Genomic DNA, 25,273 nt, shown 5'->3' with positions numbered 1-25,273 from the left:
ACTATCTTATCTGTTATTTGTATTCTAATTTTTAAATGACCCCAGAATGTCCCTTATAGCATTTTTTTTTCTTTTCTGTACAGAATACCTCCTAAGATCAGGTATTGCATTAGTTAGTTATATCTCTAACCTCTTTTAGTTGTGAGCATTTCCCTAGTCTTTTTTTGATCTTTTATGACATTGACATTAAAAAATACAGCCCTTTTTTCCTAATAGAATATTCCTCATTTTGGGTTTGTGCTCTGTCTCCACGTGATTAGCCTCAAGTTACTCATTCTTAGTCAAACTACTGCAGAAGTTATGTTATGGCCTTTCAGGCTACCACATTTGAAGGTATTCACAGTGTCCATATAGTTTTCATTGATGAATTTAATTTTCATTATTGTCTCAAGGTGGTGTCTGATCTTCCTACTGTATAATTAATTGCTTTCCCCATCCTTCCCTTGAAACTAATGAGTAGTCTGTGGGAACTTTAAGACCATGCTGATATCTTACTCTTGCACCAAAATTTCTTCCTAGTCTTCGCATCCATTGTTGATGATTTGATCTTTACTCTGATAGATTATGATGAGTTAACCAGTGCTAGCTAGCACTCCTTCCACATTTGGCCTTGTAAAGAAGAGCCTTCCCTGGGGTACCTAGGTAACTTATTTGGTTAAGCAACTGCCTTCGGCTCAGGTCATGATCCTGGATTCCTGGGATAGAGTCCCACATCGGGCTCCCTTCTCCCACTAATCCTCCCCTTTTGTGCTCTCTCTCAAACAAACAAAATCTCTTAAAAAAAAAAAAAAAAAAAGAGCCTTCCCTATCTCTTCATGTATTTGTATATTATCAGTGTGGACTCAAAACAACCCCCCCCCCCCCCCCCCGCCAAGTGGTATTTTTGTGGCCAAATTGTCTCTTTTTTGGCCATTGTGAGCTCCATGAAGCTGGTCCCTGTGTATTTATAATGTATGCACACTTGTTTTTTTCCTGATAGACTGGTTTTTTTTAGAGCAATATTAAGTTCACAGCAGTTGAGCAGAAAATAGAGATTTCCCTTAAACTGGGTCCCCACTCATGCATAACCTCTATTAACATCCTTCGCAAGAATGATGCATCTTTTACAACTAGAGGAACCTCAGTTAACATTATCCAAAGTTCGTAATATATATTAGGGTCCACTCTTGGTGTTGTACATTCTGTGGGTTTGAACAAACGTGTGATGACATGTACTCATCATTGATATCAGGCAGAGTAGTTTTACTGCCCTAAAAATCCTCTGTGCTCTGCCTGTTCACTCCTCACCTCCCTTACCCCTTTATTTTTCTTGAGTACTTCTTTTTTGGCATATCATGATGCTGAGCCTGTCTGTACCTGTCTTGTCCCAGCCTTGGAATCAGCCATTTCTCCAAGGAGCCCTGCTTAGTGGGGTAGTAGTATTAGAGACTTAAATCTGAGTACATTCTTTGCTCCTTGGCCCTTTCAGTGACTAGAACAAGGAAATACCTGTGTGTGTGTGGGCACGTACATGTAGACATAAACATGCATGTTAAAACTGTTAAACCCAAGCTGTAATAAGGACAGACCCGATGACATCGTTGAGTACTTTTTCATTGAGCAAACCTGTACCGAGTGACCTAGACTGCAGATGTTTTTATGAACAAGACAGGATTTCTGCCCTCACAGTCATGGGGTTAAAATAGCTAATCATACAGATAATTTCAGTGTGATATGATGAGCCCCTTTCTCGTTGAAATTGCGTATATATGTGGCCATTAGAGGAAGACAGAATAACCTAGAGGTGATCCATATTCCAAGCAGAGAATAACTGGGATAATGGTTGTTTAGGGGTTTTTATCTTTGTGTGCCTTTGTGGACAAACTAAAGTTTATTATGGCTGAGAAAGTGTCAAGATTATATACATCACCAGATAGGCAGTTTGAGTGCAAATATTAAAAATATTTTGGAAATTTATTTTTTTGTTATGTAGTTCATGTTAATCCATTTTATTTACAGGGGTGAAAAGTTTTATGAGAGTCTTCTACTGTAGGGACTAGATCATTCAATTTTGTATCTCTAGTACTTAGCGAAGTAGATGGCAGGAAATCGGCCTTCAGATGTTCAGTGGTGGTTAGAATGCTTTGAAATCATGGTTGACATGTCTGCAGGTTAACTTTGTCTATAGAACTATTGAAGAACTAGTCTGGGCAGACTGCCCAGGTCCAGTCCCAACTCCAGTCCTTTATAAGTTGATTATTTTGAGTTATCTCTCTAAGCCTTAGTTTCCTGGCCTGTAAAGTTGTTAGGATATTATTTATCATAGAGGAGTTGTGAAGATTAAATGAGGTAGTACATTTTAGTATGCTTTGTATAGTGCCTTGTAGATGATAAATGCTCTGTAATTGTTTTAGGTTCCTATTCCATACAGTAGTTTTATCAAAAAAGGAGATAGGGAGGCAGGAAGGAATAAATGCCCCTGCCTTCCTTAAAAAAAGGATTGGTTCATTCATAGCAAACTTAATTCATTCTTTTTTTAAAGATTTTATTTATGGGGTAGGGGACAGTGGGAGAAAGAGAAACCCAAGCAGACTCTGCACTGAGCACAGAGCCCCATGTGGGGCTCGATTCCACGACACCAAGATCACGACCCAAGTCAGACACAAAATCAACTGTGTCATCCAGCTGACTTCATTCTTTTTTTTTTTTTTTTTTTTTTTTTTTTTTTTTTTTTTAAGGTTTTATTTATTTATTTGACAGACAGAGATCACAAGTAGGCAGAGAGAGAGCGAGGAGGAAGCAGGCAGAGAGCCCGCTGAGCAGAGAGCCCGGTGCGGGGCTCGATCCCAGAACCCTGGGATCATGACCGGAGCTGAAAGCAGAGGCTTTAACCTGCTGAGCCACCCAGGCGCCCCAAGCTGACTTCATTCTTAATGGACCTTTGCTGACTCCTGTTTTCCACCTTTGTATTAAAATTTAAAATTGGCTTTGTTATTTGCACTTTTAGTATTAGTATAATATATGGGCAGTTATCTTTCCAGTCACTTAACCAATCTCACATTTAGCTTTTTTGGTGAAGTAGAAATAATAATCTCCCTCACATGGTTTTTGTGAGGATTAAATGTAACTAAAACAATGTTGTGAAATAGCAAAGCAGTGTACAAGTACAAAGTATTATTTTATTTTATTGTTTTTAAAGATTTTATTTATGGGCGCCTGGGTGGCTCAGTGGGTTGAGCCGCTGCCTTCGGCTCAGGTCATGATCTCAGGGTCCTGGGATCGAGTCCCGCGTCGGGCTCTCTGCTCGGCGGGGAGCCTGCTTCCTTCTCTCTCTCTCTCTGTCTGACTCTCAGTGTACTTGTAATTTCTCTCTGTCAAATAAATAAATAAAATCTTTAAAAAAAATAAATAATCTTTAAAAAAAAAAAAAAAAATAAAGATTTTATTTATTTATTTGACGGAGAGAGTTCACAGTAGACAGAGAGACAGGCAGAGAGAGAGAGAGAAACAGGCTCCCTGCTGAGCAGAGATTCCCGATGCGGGACTCGATCCCAGGATCCTGAGATCATGACCTGAGCCGAAGGCAGCGGCTTAACCCACTGAGCCACCCAGGCGCCCACAAAGTATTATTTTAGATATCTAAGACCACCATTCACATTGTCTTTTTCTCACTATTATTTTGCCAAAAAATCTATGGAAAACACAAGATGTTCCTTAGAACTATTCAGTGTAATAAACCATAAATGTTAGGATTTTAGAACCCCTGTAGTGAAATCTAACCTCATGACTGGCTGCCCTCTATTTATTCTCTTCTTATATGCGGTCTCTCCTTGCCTTCCGGTTGTTTTTAAGGTGTTCTTTTCCATAGTACTTAGTTTACAGTTTTACACAGGCATTTTTTCCCCCCAAATATTGAAGAAGCCTTCTTGATCAGATGGTGGGTGTCCTCTGTATTTGAATTTTCTTTGAGGTGAAATTTTATTGATTATAAGATTATTGGACAATGAAGCACTTAATTATATTCTCCATAAAGAATATTTTACACTGATAGGCTGGAACCAGACGTACTACAGCTTGCCCCCACACATCTTTCTTTGGTGTAGCCATCTGTGACTCTAGTTCTAGTTCTGAATGCTGTGCCCCATAGCTAGCATAAATCTGCCACTGTAAAGCATAGCTTTATAGGAGCACAGACTTCTTTGGAAGGTGTAAGAACCTACTGTTTTATTCTGCTTAACATTATGAAACCTTACAGAGTTGACCTTTGAACAATAAGGGTTTGAATTGCGTGGTTCCACTTATACACAGATTTTTTATGGTACTGTAAATGTGTCTTCCTTACGATTTTCTTAATATTTTTTTCTCTAACTTTATTTATACCTAACATACAAAATGTGTGACTATTTACGTTAATCAGTGAGGCTTCCAGTCAGCAGTAGGCTATTAGTTAAGTTTTAGAGGAGTCAAAAGTTGCATGTGGATTCTTAATTGTGTGGAATGTCAGTACCCCTAACCCCCACATTCAGGGGTCAGCTGTATTAACTTTGAGATGATTGAAAATGGTAACTCTGACTGCTTCCAGACCCTAGGCAGACCTTTTGAAGACTTTTTTGGTAAGATAATGATGAAATGGCAGTTAGTCCACTATTGAGGGAAACATGGGAGTTCCTTACTGTTGGCAAAAAAATTTCTTATTAGGTCAAGGATCTCAACTATTTTGAGAAATTATTTTGTCAACCAGGTGTAATAAGTTTTAATTAAGAATTAATAGCTTATTGTTGATAGTTAGGAATTACAGCATTCTTAATCCTTTGTAAATGATTTCTCTTGCTAATGTGGATTTCTTAGAATTATAGGAATTGTTTTTCAGAATTTGCAAGAAAAAAAATCTAAATGCATTTACTCATTAGTTACTGTGGTAAAACTGGGGTGTGTTCCTTAAGTTAGAGATGTTTTTGAAATTATTATCTTCCAAATTCTTTTTTCTGGGCAGCAGTAGATACCTGTGATAACCATTGCTACCTCCTCTACCATACTCATACTATTTTTCCCGCTAAAATTAAGATTCTTAAGGTCAGCTGACCCAGGAAGGTTCAGAAACCACTACCTAAAAGCAGCTAATAGGGCAATTTTCAGCTTTTTTCGGTACCACACTTCTGTCAAATGCCTCTCAGTACTAGGAAATTGGAAGGTATACTCTGCTTTAGTTGTAGGCAGCAAACCATCTTGGGCTGACTTTAGCAAAGGGGAATTTATTGAAAGAATATCACAGGAGTTCACTAGAGTGAGAAAAGTCACACTTGGAATTGACCAAGGACTGAGGCAGTTCTGAAGGGCTTGGAAATTGTTACAGTATCTACTATAACAATTTAAAATTGTTAGAGGATCTCCTATAACAATTTAAATTCTTAGAAGAGAGCATGGAGCTGGCCTGGGTTCAGTTGATGTCTCCTGTTTAGCTGGAGAGGTTACCTAGACACCCCACCGGGTGGGGTGGGGACATGTAATTCCTCAAAAGAAATTTGGGGTGCTAGGGAAGGTGGATACTAGGGTAACCGAAACAACAGATAACTTAGTGGGTCATTTCCACCTTAATGGTGGAACATAGCCTTGGAGAGGTAAGGTGGCAGAATCAGACCTTTTGGGGTTGTCATGGTTTTGGTAACTTGACTAAGATGCAAATCACACAATTTATACATTTAAAGTATACAATCCAGTGGTTTTTAGTGTATTCACAGTTGTGCAGATTAATTTTAGAACACTTTAATCACCCTAAAAAGAAAGTATTTTAGCAGTCACCTCTCATTTTCCCCTAGCCCTAACCAACCATTCATCTCCATGAATTTGCCTGTTCTGGACATTTCATATAAATGGAGACATACATTGTTTTTTGTGAGTGATTTCTTTGACTTAGCATTTTTTAGGGTTCATCCATGTTCTAGCATGTATTAGTACTTCTTTCCTTTGTATTGCGGAATAATAATTCCATTGTATGGCTGTACCACCTGTGGTTTATCAATCAGTTGATAGGGTTGTTTCCACTGCTAGCCATTTTGAATACTGCTGTGAACATTCACATAACATGTTTTTGTGTGGGAATGTTTTTATTATAAAACAAAAATACCTAACTTGAAAGGATGTAAATAAAAGTATCTGGGTGCCCAGCAGACAGTTTTTAAAGGTTTTTGCTTTCTCCTCCTCTGTTTTCTCCCTGGTAGCTCCCATGATTTCCTCTTGGGTTTCACAGTTGTCTGAGCCTGACTTGAATTCTCTTTCATTGTATTACCTGATTTTTCTGGCGGATAGTAGTAAGATACAGTGTGGATGTGTTGAATTCAATGACTGCTACTGCTGATCATAATGGTCACTATATCGGACAAACTATCAGTGTATCTTAACTTGGAGACTAGCTTGCTTACTTTGTTTAAAAAAAAAAAAAAAAGAAAAAGCCTATCTTTAAACAGTTTCTGTAGAGCATAAACCCTATCAGAGAGTGCAAGGGAATAGAATTTAGTGGCCTTAATCTGAGTTAGAAGGTGAACCCAAAATGGGAAATTAGGATACCCTTAAGCTAATTCTCACCTGCCTCACTTCATTCAAAAGTTTATTTTAAAGAACCTGACTTAAGTCATTTGGAGGCCCTTGGAGACCACCTAGACTTTTATTCTGTTACAGAACTGAGTAGTGTGCTTAGTAGCCTATTTAAAAACCATGGAAAAGGGCGCCTGGGTGGCTCGGTGGGTTAAGCCGCTGCCTTCGGCTCAGGTCATGATCTCGGGGTCCTGGGATCGAGCCCCGCACTCTCTCTCTGCATACTTGTGATCTCTCTCTGTCAAATAAATAAAATCTTTAAAAAAAAAAAAAACATGGAAAAGGGGCACCTGGGTGGCTCAGTTGGTTAAGCGATTGCCTTTGCCACAGGTCATGATCCCGAAGTCCCAGGATGGAGTCCCACATTGGGCTCCCAGCTCCATGGGGAGTCTGCTTCTCCCTCTGACCTTCTCCTTTCGCTCTCTCTCAAATAAATAAAAATAAGATCTTAAAAAACACAGAAGAAAGTGAACCCAAGGGGGTAATAAGCCCCCAGAGCAACTGTAGATTAACAGAGTTGACTCAAAGTAGGAATGAAGAGATTAAGACCAAAGGGTCAAAGCCAAGGATTTTTTTCTTTGACCTGCTTTATTATAATAAGCAAACTGTTTAATGCTGGTGATAGGAACAGAGGGTAACCATGTTGTTACTGGACCATATTTACAGTTCTGGGAGCTGTGTTTTCTTTTTCTGGTCATAGGGAACCCATCTGACCCCTTTGATCCATTCTTTAATTTATTAATTTATTTTCCTTTGATGCATTCTAAGTAGGATGATTATTAGATGTTCCTATAATAATGATTTTAAACTGTTAGAGATAGTTCTTTTGGTCATTAGCTTAGACACGGAACTGATTGTTACAGTGATTATAAATCTCTTTCCTAACTTTTCTGGTTTTATAAATTAAAATTAAAAATTTTAGTTTCAGAAATCGAAATGTTCTTATTCTTCCCTCTTTATATCTATTCTATGTATATATGTATATGTGTATTCAATTTTCAGTAATTTGGGGGAATCCTTTGCTGTTGTTTAGGTAACTTGTCCTAATAGGAAATGTTATCCTTGCAAAACACATATGACAAAGTAAGCTAAATGTGAAAATGAAAAGTCACTCTCTGATATGACCATGGATTAAGATAACTGGAATAGAATTGAGCCTCCAGTTGAGTACATTTCAGGACAGAGAAGTTGAATATAAGTCACTGACATTGTAATCTTATATGATAGTATAAATCAAATGGGACTTAAAAATTAAACTTTGCCAATCAATTCCTATTTTTTGCAAGGATGAGTTGTCAAAACTGCGATTTTTCATTGTGGTTAAATTGGTTTACTTTTCTCAGAATGTATGGTCTTTCCTTCGTATTGTTTGTGCCATTTTCTTCTCCCAGTTTTACATTGTGAAAGGTCCTTCACTTTTTTTTTCTGTTTATTCAAGTCTTGTTTGTGTCCCCCTGGGTTCCTCTTCATTTGTTTTCTTTGTTGTAGATGCCCACTCCCTTAGTCCTACACATTCTCAACACATGCAAATCCATATCGTTTTTATGACGTTGCGATATAGTTTAATAATACACTATAAGCAGTTCTCATAAATATTGGTTGATAATGATGGTGAGCTTGACTGGTAATTTACTTGGCCTCTACCTATTCTTACACAAATGTGGGACGCTTGAAAGCCATATCAAAGAGGTATACTTCCATTATATTTTAGAGAATAATTTACTTATGTACTGTTTTTATTCACAAGTAATTTGCATTTTCTTGTCTCTTAGGAGGAGAGCATTCCCATTGCTTTATCTGGTAGGGATATCTTAGCTAGAGCAAAAAATGGAACAGGCAAGAGCGGTGCCTACCTCATTCCCTTACTTGAACGGCTAGACCTGAAGAAGGACAATATACAAGGTTAGTTTGTTAAAACTAAAAATGGCAGTTTTACTTTACAGGTATGTGGAAGATATTACCATCTTTTTTTTGAATTTACATAATATGTGGTTAGTATTTACCTTTTCTTTTCACGGCTTGTGGCCCAGTTGTCTTATAAAATACCCAGCTTTTCTAAAAAGATTGTTAGTTTTCAGAGGGGTTTTACATAGCACACAGTTTTGATAGTATTCCAGTGAAATAGGCAAGATAGGTATTGGCTTATAGATAAGAAAGCAAGAATCATAAAGTTATCTGACTTTGCTACTTACAAACTGTAGAACTGAGTTGTTTCTTGGGTCTACAAGAGCTCATGTACTTTTTCTTCTATAAAGCCTTGTGGTTTTAAGAGCTTAGGAAGTAGGAAGAAACAAGTTTCCATAGTTTTATGCAGAGTAAGCTAACATTTAAATTTTGATCTCTAAAGCTTTTTTTGAAATTTTCATAAATTGATCTTGATCTGTAATGATCATTTCTCCTGTCTTCTTTTTACCTACATGCATATGATGTAAATGGAACCTGGGCAGCAGGAGTTCTTAGTCAGGTGTTTAGTGAATCCCTTACTGAAATATTAAATTAATAAACTTTGAGGTAATGGTTGCCAAGGCAAAGAACCCTTTAAAGGTTTGTAACTAAGGAGTACCAGGTTTATAAAGCTGTGCTGCTCAGGAAAAGTCCAAAGCTAGAACACTGTAATAGGTTCTCTCTCTCTTTTTTTTTAATTTTCTTTTTTTTTTTTTTTTTTTTTTTTTTGGTAAAGGAGATTTACTTTTTTCACTTTTCAGAATTAGGCTTATTATGATTCAACTTTTTAGAATGTCCTGAGTGTCTAGATTGCAAGTGCCAGTATTTCTTGTAGCTTATTATACACCCTTAAAATATGTTTCTTTTTTGTCTTTTCCAGCAATGGTGATTGTTCCCACTAGAGAACTTGCTCTACAGGTCAGTCAAATTTGCATCCAGGTCAGCAAGCACATGGGAGGGGCCAAAGTGATGGCAACCACAGGAGGAACCAATTTACGGGATGACATAATGAGGCTTGATGACACAGGTAGGGAATGACTGATATACTGTAGCCTAGCTATTCAAGTGTAATTGCAGACATGGGTGTTTCCTGAACTTCACTAAAAATCGTTAAGAACTAAGGACCAGAAACACTGCCATAGAAAAATGAATAAAGGAAATGACCATTTCATTGGAGAAAAAAGATAAATTTGATAGTAATTGAAAGGATAGTTAATCTTGCTGATAATTTTTTAATATAAATAAAAATAGTTTGATACTGTATCCAGCTGGGAAAGCTAAAAAATATTAGTAACCAATAATAAGTTTGAGAAGAAATAGGCTGTCTTGCAGCTTGAGGGTATAAATTGATATGATATTTATGGAGGATTTCACAAGCTTGAAATCCCCTTATGTAAAATAATACATAAAGTTTGAGTTAAAATTTTATATATATATGATTATCATTTGGTAAATTACTATGTGCTTCATACTGCACATTTAATTAAAATGGTTATCTCATTTCATCCTTTTAACAATCTTCTGAAGACCATTACTGTAGTTCAGAGGCAAACAACTGTATGTAAGATGTCTGGTATGTCTTTGTTATTCATTGGGGATAATTTTTAAGACAAGTATTCCCCCTTATTTGGAGCAGATGGTTTGGCAATCTATTAGCCTGCCCCATGTAGCAGTGAAACAAAGAAGTATTCTCTTACCAACCTAAGATGAAATGAAAATTCTTATCTTAAAACACATCCCTGCCTGTTTGTATTATTCCTACCCCTACAATTTTCTGATAAAATATGTATAATAAACCTTTACTGTATCCTCTTTGCCCAAGCTAAAATGAGTGAGTGTATATATATATATATATATATATATATATATATATATATATATATATTCTAATCTTTTGTAGTGCACGTAGTGATAGCTACCCCTGGAAGAATCCTGGATCTTATCAAGAAAGGAGTAGCAAAAGTTGATCATGTCCAGATGATAGTATTGGATGAGGTAATGTCTCTTCATTTGTAAAGTACTGTTCTGTGCTTTGTTTATAACTGCCAGTGAATAAAGCAAAAGCTCTTTGTATTTGTGAATCTCTAGTAAGTGCATGATTCTTGTCAATTCAAACTAATTCGCTTATTATAAAACATGTTTTGCCCATTAAAGGCAATAGATGGTAGGCATTTGTAGGAGTAGTTCAGCCTTGTGTCTTTTTCTTAGGGATGCCAGATTATAGGTTTTGTTTTTATTTTTCAAGGAAAGGAGTTGTTGAATATCTCAAAGGCAAATTCATTCTAAGTCTTTTTCTAAAATCAGTGATCTTAGAAAACATCTAATGTGTGTAACCCCTCATTTAGTATATCCTGCTTTGTATTGTTTGGTTTTTTTGTCTCTGGTATACTTGTTGTAAGTGCCTTTTAAGAACTTACTGTACTCTACATTTTGGGGATCTGGCCATGTTTTTATACATACACTGTACTGGTGTTAATATTTTGAGATAAAGTAATTTTCCTCTTCGGATGTTTTAGATAACTAGATCAGGTCAATCATAGTCTAATTCAGACCGGTTTTTTTTATCTTTGAGTAATAAGAGATAATGTTTGTTAGTCACTGTGTGTAGCACTAAGTGCTATACATGTTTCATCATTTGCTTTTCACAACAACCCTGTAAGGTAGGTACCCTATAAAGCAGTTAGTACTGCTAATTTTAAAGCTGTGGAAACCTAAGTATTGGGTCGTTAAATAACTTGTCAACATAGCTAATAAGTGTGAAGGAGACAAGATTTCAGACCAGGTAGTTTGACTCTAGATTGCACTCTCAGCCAAATATTGCCTCTCATGAAAATCACATTAAAATTTTGTTAGGGGAACAAGAATTTTATCTGTCTAGAGTTTTCTCTTTCTTCTAGAATATGGTATTAATAGCTTTTCCCTCTTTTGAATCACTGCAAATGTGTCTTGGCGCTTTTGGAGTAGGGAGTGTCCTGTTCAAAACCAGGAATATTCCATGAATGCTCCTGTGGCATAATGCCTTATTAACTGAAGACCTTGGACACTAATTGTTTTTGAAATTGTCTTTCCTTTGTACTGCAGGCAGATAAGTTGCTGTCACAGGATTTTGTGCAGATAATGGAGGATATTATTCTCACGCTACCTAAAAACAGACAGATATTATTATATTCCGCTACTTTCCCTCTTAGTGTACAGAAATTCATGGTGAGTATAAATCTGTACTAGGAAGCAGTGCTGTTCTCTTCCCCATGAGTATACCTTTATTCATAATAACATTATCAGTTTATGCTGAGTATTTCAGGTTTTTGGCTTTCCTGCCAACTGTTGAATTAAGGTTAGTTTTGCATAAATTAATAGTTTTAAAACAGTAATTTGATTAAATTCTGTATTCTCTTAGCATTTGGTGTCATGCTGACATACAGCCATTGATCCTGGATAAATTTTGATTACAGTGTAATCCTGTATACAAAGTACAAAATAGGAATTTAGCTACATATCTGAATGTTAGATTTTCTATTATATGGTAACATTTTTACCATCATGGATTACTTACACTCTGAAGAAAACTGCATGCCTTTTAAGCACGAGTTGATCAGAAATGTTGAGGGATTTATTTCAAGTTTAAAAAGATATGTTCTGCTTTTTTTAAATTACGTGACTCTTCTTTTTTCCAGAATTCCCATTTGCAGAAACCCTATGAGATTAACCTGATGGAGGAACTAACTTTGAAGGGAGTAACCCAGTACTACGCCTATGTAACTGAGCGCCAAAAAGTACACTGCCTCAACACACTTTTCTCCAGGGTAAGTAACAGGCTTCAGTTGCTGAATGGGTACCATTACTTAACCCCCAAAAAACAGTTGTGCCTGTTTTCCCACCATTTTCAGTGTAAAAATAGTCCATAGCTTTTGCTAAAAGGTAGTTTTGGTTGTTGATCTTAAGTTGATACTGTATGATAGACTGATATCAAAGACATTTTTAATTAAATTCTAAAATGCTTTGACCTTAATTATAGTCAGTCCTCATTATCTGCATATTCTGTATTTGCGAATTCAGCTACATGCCAAAATTTGTAACCCTACAATCAATACTCGTGTGCTTTTGAAGTCTTTTGTGTATATTAGTAACACTATGGGAAATACCAGCTGTTGTGCATATTCCCAGCTGAGATTGAACAAAGTGACATGCTGCCTTCTTGTTTCAGCTCTCATAAACAAATGTCTTTCTCACAGTCTGCACCATATTTTTTGCATTTCTTTCGGGGGGGGGGGGGTTGGTTTGGTTTGGTTTTTTGGTTTATTTCCTGGTTTAAAATGGCTCCAAAGCTTAGTGCTGTTCATTTCTCCTAAGCACAAGAAGATTGGTTTGCAGAGAAAATGTGTTTAAGATAAACTTTATATAGATAGGAGTTAACAGTATTGTTGGCCACAAATAAATAAGGTGCTTTGAACAGTAACACACTTTAAAACAATGTTATCTGTTAATCAGTTGATGAAAAAGTTGTGACTAGAGGCTCTCAGGAACCTTTCCCTGTATCTCTCTAGGAGCAGTGGTTCTACAGTCAACATTTTCAGTGTCTGTAGGAACTTTATAGAACAGAATTACTGCAGATAATGAGAATTGAATGTTTCAGTCATGTTGGCAATTACGTGGCTCTTAATATGCATACTCTTCTACAATAAAATTTATAACTTAACCTGCAACTGTTAAGTAAATGAGTAATATTTATGATATTTACATTTTATGATATTTTGTATCTCTCTTGTATTATGAGATTATGTTTTTAGCATTTGTCAGTCAATCAATTTTCAAGATTTGGCAAAGTAGATGAAGGTTTTGTTTTTCTTTCTTATTACCCTCCACCCCCCACCCCCACCCCCGCCATGCTCAGCTTCAGATAAACCAGTCGATCATTTTCTGTAACTCCTCTCAGCGAGTTGAATTGCTAGCCAAGAAGATTTCTCAACTGGGTTATTCTTGCTTCTATATCCATGCTAAAATGAGGCAGGTGAGTCTAAAACTAGAACTCCGTGTGGGGATTTAAAAAATCTTTTTCTAAGTATTTCTTGGATTTTTGTTTTGTTTTAATGCTCCTCCATATGCCCTAAGTTTAAGAATAAATTATTCCTTAGTAGGCAAAGGACCTTTCATTTTAACCACTGGTTCAGTTTTCTAACTATAAAATAGGTATAAACATACACTTAGCTCATAAGGTTGTTAGGAAGATTGAGATAATTCATAAATGTGAGTATTTTGTTAAGCATAATAGAAATACAAGATTTTATTCCTTTTCCTTAGTAATGTAGTTTTGCACTGTTTAATACAGTAACCACTGATTTCATGTGGCAGTGTGAGTTAAAATTAAATGAAATTTAAAATTTAGTTCCTCTGTCACACTAATCACATTTTAAGTGCCATGTTACATGTGACTAGCAGCTGTGGTTTTGGAAAGTACAGATACAAAACATTCCTGTTATGCAGGAGGTTCTATTGGACAACATTCCTCTTGATTTTCAATTAATGTACCTCTTCAGCCCTTTTTTTCTTTATTTGCCTTTAGGATGCAGTCTCTCTATATTTCAGAACTTGATTTAGCAATTGAAATAAATTCAAAACTATAAAAACATTCTTATTGTGTGTGGTAGTTAAACATTGAAATTTTGTGGAAACGGTTTCTGTAGACTAACAGATTAAGAATTTGAGTTAACTCAACTTTGGTTTTCAAAGGAGCTTGATAATGGATCAGATATCCCCATGTAGACTCTAATATTAGAAATTGTTACAGGAAACTAAAGTGTTAAGCTGTAGAGACTATTTTAGAATGGAAGAACATTGCTTTGAAAGGAAAAACCAGTTTGTCAGGTTCTAGATTTGTCACTTGTGGTAGAATCATTATGCATGTGTTTTCATTTTTTTTGTTTTAATTGAAAAGTACATTTTTGGGGCTCCTGGATGATTTAAGCCAGTTAAGTATCTAACTCTTGATTCTGGCTCAGTCATGGTCTCAGGGTGGTGACATCGAGCCCCATGCTTGGTGGGGAATCTGCTTGAGATTCTTTCCCTCTGCTTGCTCTGCATGCTCCCTTGCTCTCAAATTTTAAAAAAAGGAAAATAAATTTTTGTTTTTGCGTACAGTAAGTAAAATAAATAGTATTTGGGTCAACGCAAACTTCTGTCATCTTCTGTTTGAAACATTTTAAAAATGGATATACAAAAAGATGGTGAAAGTTGTCACTTTAATTAAAATTCACTTCAGCAAAAAGGATAAGAATATTCTTAACAGTTTAAATAAACGCTAAATAAAGATATGGGTAGGTGTTTTTGTTTTGTTTTAAGATCTTATTTATTAGAGAGCATGAGCAGTGGGGAGAGGGAGAAGCAGGCTCCTCACTGAGGAGGGAGCCTGATGTCGGGCTCTATCCTAGGACCCCAGGATCTTGACCTGAGCTGAAGGTAGACGCTTAACTGACTGAGCCACCCAGGCGCCCCAGTAGATATTTTAGTTGCTTATTAATTCCCATAGGAGACTAATTTATGATTAACTTATTTTACCTTCTGTTTTTAACGTAGGGGTAATTGAATTGGTCTCTCATTTTTATAAATTTGGGGTATGCAAAACTTCGGATAAGAGAAATTAGTGATGAGAAATTTAGGGCTGTGTGTATGCGTTTTTAAACAAATCAGATGCATTGCTTTGTTCCTAGGAACATCGAAATCGTGTATTTCATGATTTCCGAAATGGCTTATGCCGCAATCTTGTTTGCACTGGTAAGTATTTCCTTGACACATTGTTTTTTCCTGTTTCACCTCTGCTTTCTCTGTCCATATCTCCCAACAGAATCTGTGACAAGAGTTCAGCTCACCTTTAAGCCATTTCTGGAATTTCTGAAGTTGAGAATGAGCTATAGTTAATTCCTGAAATTAGTTTCTGTATCTGAAACTGCAGAATACTTGTTACTGGCACTCATCTTTGTCTTTTAAGCTAGTTTTGGAATTTGCATGTTTTCTGAATACAGGAATGAGTTATATGTACCATGTGCAAAATAAATTACATTAAGACACTACATTTTGGAAGTTACTTACTGTGGTCTTTTAAACTTCTTGCCAGAAACAGACTAGTCTGTATTTTGGTGTATTTCAGTACATGAAGAACAAATTGGGGAGGCAGGTGGACAGTCAGATCAGACAGAATGAGTATCCTCTCATTTCTACACTGGAAATACAATCTTAGTATTGGTATGAGATTAATCATCTCGGCTAACTTCTGGGTGGATAGAAGAGCCTGGATTTTTTTTTTTTTTTTTTAAGTTTATGTATACACAGAAATACAGTAATTATAAGGATATTCAGTGTACATACCCGTATTACTAGCACCCAGATCAAAATTTTAGATTACACAATTTGGATTTTTAAGAACACTGCTATAGAAGTAAACTTCAAATTTATACTAGCAGAATATTGAATTCGCTAATTTATAAGAACCAAAACAGGAGGGGCGCCTGGGTGGCTCAGTGGGTTAAAGCCTCTGCCTTCAGCTCAGGTCACAATCCCAGAGTCCTGGGATCAAGCCCTGCATCGGGCTCTCTGCTTGGCAGGAAGCCTACTTCCCCCTCTCTCTCTCTGCCTGCCTTTCTGCCTACTTGCGATCTCTGGCTGTCAAAAAAAAATTAATAAAATCTTAAAATTTAAAAAAAAAAAAAAAAACAGGACTGTCTGATATTCTGAGTGTTTCTAGTTTATCTTGTTTCCCTGCTTTTTATATCTAAAAGGACACTTAATACAGCTATGAATTAATACAGCATTTGTAACCTTTGTGTTAAAGTATTCAAATATAAAATAACCTGATCTGGTGGAAAGGATACTAGACTCCTAGAATTTTAAATTGGAGTTCAAGTCCCACCCTTTTAACTTGTAATCGTATGACCTTGGACAAGTCATACTTTTCTTTTATGCCTTTTTTTATTTGTAAAATGGGAATGCCTTAAAGTGAACTTTGCACAAAAATCTGTTGTAATTTATTCATTCAGAAATAGTTTTTGATACTCAATATTTATTTACTCTGTGCCAGATACTTAGTTAGCTTGATGCTAAAAAAACAAAAAAAAATACAGCTACTCCTCAGATTTATGTTATATATATTTTTAACACAATTAAAGATCTTTAAATACACACTCCCTGCACTTAAGGAGCCTATAGAAGAGGATCTAGTTCATCAGTGAAATGTTGAATTAAGCAAATTCAGAATGTGCAAACAGAATGGTATTTAGTATGTCATTAAATAAGTACTGAATAACATGGGTGTATAAATAAGTTCATGTGAAATATCATTGTTAGTTTAATCAGATAAAAAAGATAACATTAAGAATACGGGCCCTGCAACCATTTTCTTTAAAGTGCCAGATTGTAGAAGTCTTAGGCTCTATATACCATTTGGTCTCTGTTACAAGCTATTCATCTCTGCCATTCCATCTCAAAAGCACCCTTAAACAATACATGAGCAAATGGGCATGGTCCTGTGGCAGTAAAACCTGATTTACAGGCTTTAGGCTGAATCTACAGAGGAGTAATACTAATTTGCAAATGTGAGGTATGTGTAGTAAGTAATCCTAAATTTTCATAGGAAGGGAAATTAATGGGCTATGATGATCTGGGAAGAGATGGAATTGTAACTCGCTCTGTAAACTAGATAAATTTTAGACTTGAAGCAGGAAGGAGTTTTAGGGAACTGGCATAAATATAATCCATTGAGGGCTTCAAGAAGATATGTTTAAGGAACGGTAAGTAGATGAATTTCATGGAGAGGAAGGTTTGAGGAAGAGAGGTGTTCGAGAACTGTGATAGGACCAGAGTTTAGAGTGGAGGACCTTGTATATCAATTTTAATTTTATCCAGAGGCATTTTAAAGGAAGGAGTTACACATTGAAAGCAGTATTTTAGAAATAACTGGTCACCGCAATGGATTATTTTGGAGTATGGAGTTGATAGAAGCCTTGAAACCTGGCTGTTAGTCTGTCGTAATTGTCTTTACTTGTAGTTTTCAGAGCCTAAATTAGCATAGTTAGTTACTGTGGGGAGTAGAAAAGAGAAGGGGTGGCCTTGTGCTTGCCTCAGTCTTGTAAATCACTTAGGAGGAGGAAATGAATGAATTCAAAAAGTACAAATAATTACTATGAGTGGATTACATCGTCTTTTTGAGGTATTCTTGGTTATACAACAAGGTTTTCCATCTATTTTAATCTTAGATTACTAAAAAATAGATGAAAGGACAATTACTTCTGAGACTTATTAGGAGTTTATAGTTTACCAGTCATTCTGACCTCTTGGATTTACAGTTACTTTAACCATTTTTTAAAACTTTATGGGACTGGGAAAGGTAACTTGCTAGCAGAAAGTTGTTTATGATAATGTTTATGAAAGGTAATGCTAGTAATTTGCAAGTGCACTTGAATTACTGAGTGAAGTGACTAAAACTTAGGTTGCACCTAGAAATATGTGTTAAAGAGTATTATGGTGCAAAGAAACATGCTTAAATTGAAAGATATAATAGAGGTTCTTTTTTTCTCTTTTAAGATTTGTTTACCCGAGGTATTGATATACAAGCTGTGAATGTGGTAATAAACTTTGACTTCCCAAAGCTGGCAGAGACCTATCTCCATCGTATTGGAAGATCAGGTGAGGAAAAGGAAGATGCCCTTTTTTGGGGGGGGTGAGTGGGTAGGAAGGTGCTCTTTTAAGACTGATCCCTAGGGGCCCCTGGGTGGCTTAGTTGGTTAAGGGACTGCCTTTGGCTCAAGTCATGATCCTGGAGTCCGGGGATCAAGTTTTGCATCGGGCTCCCTACTCAGCAGGGAGTCTGCTTCTCCCCCTGACCCTCTACTTCTCATGCTTTCTGTCTCTCTCAAGTAAATAAATAAAATATCAAAAGGGAAAAAAAGACCAATACCCAGTTCTTCTAGAGCATTTAAGAAAAAATAACTTTACTGTATGCTTAAATTGATACAAAATTCACAAGTGAGATCCTTTTCTCATTAGGTGGTGCAGTCTGTAACTACTATTTAGAATACATATTTTGGCAACTTTTGACACAAATGAGTATCTGTTTTGTCATTTGAAAAAGGAGTAATGGGGGCACCTGGGTGGCTCAGTGGGTTAAACCGCTGCCTTCGGCTCAGGTCATGGTCTCAGGGTCCTGGGATCGAGTCCCACATGGGGCTCTCTGCTCAGCGGGGAGCCTGCTTCCTCCTCTCTCTGCCTGCTGCTCTGCCTACTTGTGATCTCTCTCTCTCTGTGTCAAATAAATAAATAAAATCTTTAAAAAAAAAAAATGAAAAAGGATTAATAGTATACTACTTTGGGCTGTGAAACCTGAAGGTGTAATGTGTGTATGAGGAGTCCTTATCATAAGAAGCGGTTTTATAAACTCAGAATGGCACTGAACAAAAACATCAGTCCTGTATGGTTTTGCCACTAAGAGACTTGTATGTGCACATCAGTTCTCCTATTTTAACTCAATCTTTTATTAATTAAAAAATGTTCTTCATTTTTAGGTCGCTTTGGTCATCTTGGCTTAGCCATCAACTTGATCACATATGATGATCGCTTCAACCTGAAAAGTATTGAGGAGCAGCTGGGAACAGAAATTAAACCGATCCCAAGCAACATTGACAAGAGCCTTTATGTGGCAGAATACCACAGCGAGCCTGTAGAAGACGAGAAACCTTAACAAGCATGTGCGTACCTGACAGAACAGCTAAGTGAGCATAGTATTTAAATCAAGATCCTCTTTCCTGGAGGAAATTTAATAGCAGTGATAGGGTAGAACACCTGTTGGCATAAATGACCGTAAACTGGATGTATTGCTTCTATGAAGTTGTGGTCCCATTAGAGAATTCATAAATGCTGCTTGTTTGTTTGTTTTTTGTTTTGTTTTGGGGGGGTTGATGTATTTATTTGACAGAGAGAGAGGGAGAAGCAAGCTAGATGCAGGGCCCTATCCCGGGACCCTGGCATTATGACCTGAGCTGAAGGCATACGCTTCACCATCTGAGCTACGTAGGCACCCCTACATTCTGCTCTTAAATGCAGTTTTCCTGTATAATGTGATACGTGAGCAGCAATTAAGAAATCCAGCCTTTCAAAACAATGAAAGCAAAGAAGAATCTTTTTCATCAGTCTGAATATGAAAATATTTTTTGTCTTTTCCTTTATCACTCAGTCATTTCTCTGTTGTTAGCATCACTCTTAATTTCTGCTGGGCGTCTTAATAAATCAAGTTAATTATCTGCAGTGCCTCCTTGCCAAATGTTTAATCAGGTTGTGAGGATGTCTTTTTTTTAAATGCCACTCTTGTTTCCTGCACCATCCTTACCTTTTATTGTTTGGTGACTGTTGGACTCTGGTAATAATGCTCAAAAGAAGGCTCAGCAGAACTGAATACAGACTGTTTTTGTAGTTTTTTCTAAGGAAAATGAAACTTTGTTTATTTGAGAGAAGGTAATTAACAAATTAGCAATGAGCATTTTACCTGTTTTTTTTTTTTTTGTTTTTTTTTTTTTTTTTAAGATTTTATTTATTTATTTGAGAGAGAGGGAGCACAGGCAGGGGCAGAGGAAGAGGGACAGGCAGACTTCCTGCCGGGCGGGAACCCTAAGATCCTAGGAGCTTGACCCGAGCCTAAGTCAGATGATAGCCGATTAAGCCACCAGGCACCCCATTTATGTGTTACTCTTTCCATTTTAGTTTCTTTTCCCCCCCAGCCCCCAAAATGTCAAGCAAAACCCTCAAACATAAAAGTAGCCAGTGTTTGCTCATACCCTGGCAAGCTGTCGAGTTTATGGAAGTTAAAAAAAAAAAAAAGAATCTTTTAAAAAATTTATTTGTTTTGGATATCAGAACTTTCAGGCTCTCATTCTATTTCTGGAATGACTAGCAGAAATTCCTTAATCCTAAATGGAGTCTACAGCAGGCAGAGGCTCAGTCGAAGCCACTACAGAGAGAGCATTTGGATTGGAGTTGTGAAAACCTAGGTATCCTGGTTCATATTGTTTTCACAAAAGTTAATTTTAGGTTTCTTCTTTCTTTAGGCTTTGACAAACTACAGAAGGCTCGTTTGGATCTGTGACACATCGTTTGGGGGGGATGCTCTTCTCTTTGTGGGTTTTTCATCTTCTTTTTATTTTGGAACTATGAAGACTTAAAAGAGCTCAGACTTTTTTTTTCTTTTTTTAACTGGTGAAGAGAAAAAGCTGAAAAGAAGGAATTTACCTTTTTTGTTCCACTTGTTTGCACTGTGTGCTGACTGAACATTAGTTGCACTAACCGCTGGTTTTTAAAAAAATGTTTTCTGGGGAAGGGGGACAAGGAAGGAAGATAAAGAAGAGAAGGGGAGAAACCCTAAAAAGAGAAGAATCTTGATGAACACACAAGCTTGTCTACAATTTCAAAATTCTCCAACAGCTGACTCTTGAGTGCATTTCAACTTCTCCCTTATTACTCATCCGTTTTTTAAGCCTGAAGAGCTTATTACTTATTTGTGCGAAGTGCCTTATGCTATGAGACCATTCAGAATATCATCTTTTAGACACAGCCCAAGGAGTCAACAATAGTAATTCTTTCCTTTTTTCTTTTTTTTTTTTTTTTCCCTATCTTTTTAAATCTTTTGTCTTTTCATTTTTGTTTCAAGTTGAAGTCTCTCTCTTCCCTTTTTACCCGATACTCAAGCCCAGGGCTGGAAGATGACACGTATTAGTACTGTTAAACACCATTCTCTTTTTCTTTATGTGGAGGAGTTGATATGCAACTGCAGTTCATCCGCACTGTAAATACATGTATTTAAAAAAAAAAACAATCCCAAGTAAAAATTTCTTCTGGGCTGAGTAGATTACAACATCATCGCTCCCAAAGGAAAGAGCAGTCTATCATTGCAGGAGCCATATGACAAGCCTTTGTGCTCTATAGCAGAACACTAAAGACTGGTTTACATTCGCTTCCATTAGCAGTTATGGCACTTGATGTGTAGACGTGTCGGAGCCTGACCCTCTTTCCTCTGTGGCAAAGCGCGTCCCATAGAAAATTGGGTGTGTATACTTGTATAAACTTTGTAAATAAGTTTTTTTCTGGGTTCATATATATATATACATATATATATATTTTTTTTTTTGGATGAAGGTTGCTGGGATTAAGGGGATTAGAATGATTATGGGAGCAGCTAAAGATGAGAGGGGCTCAGTTTTCCGCAACACTAAATTCTAAAAAGTACTTCGGCCTCTTCGTGTAGAGTACAGACCTCTGTGGTGACCCTGTGTTAGAAGAGGGACCCAGAAGTCTGGGATTCACTGTTGCTACCACACTGTATCATCTAATAGCTTTGGAGAACACCTGCCAGAGAGAGCAAGGAAACTTCAAAAACCTATGACTCAAGATGTTATTTTTGAGGAGCTCTCTGATTTGCTTCTTTCTCCCCTTTTAAAAAAAGTTTGAGGAACTTTTTGAGCTCAGCAAAAGGGGACAACGATTAATCTCCTTTGCAGTGTGGAATTCAATTGAGTGGCAGTGTCTGAGCAGTATATGTACAAAGCATGGATTTTGCATTTCAGAATATTAGCCAGTATCAGCATTGGTAATGTTAGCAGTTCTGGAGCTTACTTTCTGTGGATCACTTCCTGTACTCTGTGTGTTGCCCTCTGCCCACCTTGATATATAAACTTGCAGGAATGGGCAACTCCTGAGAGCTGTTAACTTTCATGCTACAGAAAGCTGCTTGCCATCCTTTTGCTTTGTGACAAGAATTATCTGTCATTTTGCATTGTAAATTGCTGGCAAATGCTTTTACAGTCAATGGTGTTGCTTTAAATTGTGCCCCTCCCAACATGCTTGATGTTTGGCCTGATCTCCAGGCAAAAGGAGTGAGATGAATCAAACCAGTGAACTTTTTTTTTAAATGTTTTTAATTCCCTTTTAACCCAGTGTACTAGGTCAATCAGGAGGCATCTAGGGTTTAAAAAAAAAAAAAAGGCAAAAAATAAAATTAAAAAAATTTGAATTCCATATTCCATTTTTTAAAACCCTAAAATATTACAAGATAAGTCCTGCATATGCTTTCGTGCTTAACTCATCTGGATAAAGAAATCAATTATTCAAAGTTTGCTTTTTTGACTCTTGCCTAGTTCTGAGTGAAACTATTTGTGACTCACCCAAAACTCCTTAGGATCAAAATCCTGCAGATGCCTCCTGATCAGACATAGCCCTAACTCCTTAAAAACCTGTCGCAAGAGCTGCACAGTACAAACCCAAAAAAGAGGAAGCTCATTTATTTGGTATCCAAGCTATGTTCTACCCAGCCAATGTTGGTTACTAAATACAAGCCCTAATTAAGGAATAACTTTTTTCCAGGGAGGGGAGGGGGGAGGGAATTTAGAAGGCATCAACTTTTGACCAAAAAAATCTTGCCCCTTGTACTGATGCAGCTCTCTCTTTCTCTCCCACCTCTGGCGAGATAAGAGGGATCATTCATTATAGAAGAAAAGCAAGAAAGGCTTGTAAATGCAATTTGATATCTCGCTAGAGTGTGTGGGTGACAAAACAAACCGCACAGTCTTTGCCATCCTCAGACTGTGCCTGGTGCCACATGCCTGTGGGTCCCTCTTAAAGCACAGACTTAATTGAAAGTATTACTGAAGTACAGCCTCTGATGAGGAGTGGCACTTAAACTATCTGGGACACCACTATTGGACACAGTCCTGTAGAGGCAGGTGTCCAGTTTTGGTGCTTGACTCTTGAAAGGAATTGTTAAATGGAAAGATGCTCTAAAGACTAGGTCAAAGCCTAGTCTTTTTTTTTTTTTTTTTTTTTTTTAATCCCCATCCCTATAAGGAGCATTGTTTGGAAATTGTTTTTGTGTTATTTCCACTATTGGGTATCTGTTTTAAGTAACGGTAATATTTTTTCCAGTGGTTCATTTTGGATGAAACCGTTCCCTATTTTTAATACTTAAATTATGTCCAAATCCTGGTTTTGCCTGTGGTTGTAGTTGTGTAATGGACTGTTACACACCTTGCTGCCTCTGGGCTTGTGTTTTGTTTTTATCTTCCCATACATTCCAGTGGAGAAACTTTCTTGGCCTTCCCTTGGAAATAGAATAAACTTACTCTGAAGTGATCTTCCATGGGAAGAAGTAAGAGAGAAGCAAATCTGAATATATCTCTCAATTATCTTCCAGTTGGTCCCAGCATCATAATATGGATGGGCCCCAATGGCTGGGTGGGGTGGGGGGGGTAGGCAATTGGTTATTAAAATTTGTTTTCAGAATGAGATGGGAGCATCTTTCCTTTGCTGTGTGCTTTGTGTTTGATACCATCCTGCTCGGGTTAGAACCAGATAACTCAGCACAAAGCCTTGAGTGTACATTTGTTGGAATCAAAACATCTCATTCTGATCTCTTGGGTTTTTGTTTTTTTGGTTTTTGTTTTTTTCTTTCCTTTTTTTTTTTTTTTTTTTTTTTTTTTTTTTTTTTTAAGTAGGGGTGGGAGGGAGGTTACTATGCCCCAAAAGGGAGGGTGTCTGCACTAAGGATTTAGAAACACTTTGAAAGCTCAAAACTTCATCAGAAATGGCCTTTAGCCACACTCCTGACCTTATAGATGAGTAACAAAATGAAATAATATTTTGGGAATTAAGCCATGTTGTTTTAATTTGCTACTTTTTTCAAGGTTCTGTCTGTCTAAAAAATTGTTACCATGGTATCATTTTCTGACAAAATACCTTTGTCAAGCAAAATTTTTGGCTTCCTGGAGCTGAAGTCAACTTTTTGGTGAAATTAAGTGGACTTCGGTGAGCTTGTAGATCTACTTGATATCCTTAAAGATAGCTTTTAAAACTCCCAAAGAAAATATCTGATCTTAAAAACTCATCTTTGGGGTAAAGAGTTAAGTGTCCAAAGGCTGTAACAGTTCATGAGATTAGAGGGAGCTAGCCTGGCACCTGGACTCTGCCCCTCCATAGCTGACCGATTCCAGCAGAAGTGTGTTTAAATTCTCCAGTAGACAATACTGGGCAGGGCAAGGGAGGGGGTAGGGCTGGGTTATTAAAGATACAGGCTACTGTATTTTAACCAGTGGTTGTGGGGGAGGGGTACCTGGAGAAAACAAAGTCACTTCCCTTTTTTGAAACAACCTAAACTTTAAAAAAAAAAAAAAAAAAAAGTATTTTTGTTGAGTAAAAATGGGATAGAATTCCAATGTCCCTAGCCACAAGGGACTAGTTCCACTGAGAAGTGAACAGTGGGGACTCAAATTTTTGAAAACATTTGGGGAAAGGGAAAATTGGCTTTCTGTTAATTGGCAAATGTTCCAGTGGGACAATGTTTTTGTTGGGATGTGTTATGTTGTGTGTACACATATGGACCAGAGTCTTCTGAGTTTATAAGGTTCAGAAAAAATGGTTGATAAAATCTTGGTTTTTGTTAATTTATCTCAATAAAAGCCCACTGGAACTCCAAATGTGTGTGTAGTATGTCCTTAGCAGGCTGTGCTATTTAGGAATCCTTGCATTTGAGAATATTTTACTAAAGCAATTCACGTGGTGAGACAGTAGAACATTCTCAACACTACACCTATAAGCCCAATTGAGTAAAATCTGAGATGGCTCATCTCAGTGCACCCTCATCCTCTAGATAATGTCCTACTGTCCTCATTTCACTTTCAGTTTTCATTGCCTCAACAGTAAACCAAGATAATCATTTGGGGAGATGTTAGTTTGTGAT

At 36.9% G+C, this 25,273-nt stretch overlaps 1 protein-coding gene across 5 annotated transcripts in view; it reads left to right on the top strand.

Annotated features, from left to right (window-relative positions):
* DDX6 (DEAD-box helicase 6) overlaps window positions 1–25,010 on the top strand; it is a 33,901-nt gene extending 8,891 nt beyond the window's left edge. For 4 of the 5 annotated variants that reach the window (XM_059182639.1, XM_059182631.1, XM_059182658.1 and 1 more), the window contains exons 5-14: window positions 8,343–8,472; window positions 9,395–9,541; window positions 10,415–10,509; window positions 11,596–11,718; window positions 12,189–12,317; window positions 13,406–13,522; window positions 15,219–15,282; window positions 18,085–18,186; window positions 19,062–19,244; window positions 20,598–25,010. In XM_059182639.1, coding sequence (XP_059038622.1) covers window positions 8,343–8,472; window positions 9,395–9,541; window positions 10,415–10,509; window positions 11,596–11,718; window positions 12,189–12,317; window positions 13,406–13,522; window positions 15,219–15,282; window positions 18,085–18,186; window positions 19,062–19,237 — 1,083 coding nt within the window. In that variant the 3' untranslated portion in view covers window positions 19,238–19,244; window positions 20,598–25,010. Of the gene's footprint in view, window positions 1–8,342; window positions 8,473–9,394; window positions 9,542–10,414; window positions 10,510–11,595; window positions 11,719–12,188; window positions 12,318–13,405; window positions 13,523–15,218; window positions 15,283–18,084; window positions 18,187–19,061; window positions 19,269–20,597 lie in introns of all 5 variants that reach the window. The other variant, XM_059182668.1, reaches the window with a different exon arrangement.
* The last annotated feature ends 263 nt before the right edge of the window (window positions 25,011–25,273 follow it).

The sequence above is a fragment of the Mustela lutreola genome, chromosome 1, assembly GCF_030435805.1.
Source record: "Mustela lutreola isolate mMusLut2 chromosome 1, mMusLut2.pri, whole genome shotgun sequence".
In the NCBI taxonomy this organism is placed as follows: domain Eukaryota; kingdom Metazoa; phylum Chordata; class Mammalia; order Carnivora; family Mustelidae; genus Mustela; species Mustela lutreola.
The sequence above is the reverse complement of the archived record's forward strand: the minus strand, read 5'-3'. Positions and strand labels throughout refer to the sequence as shown.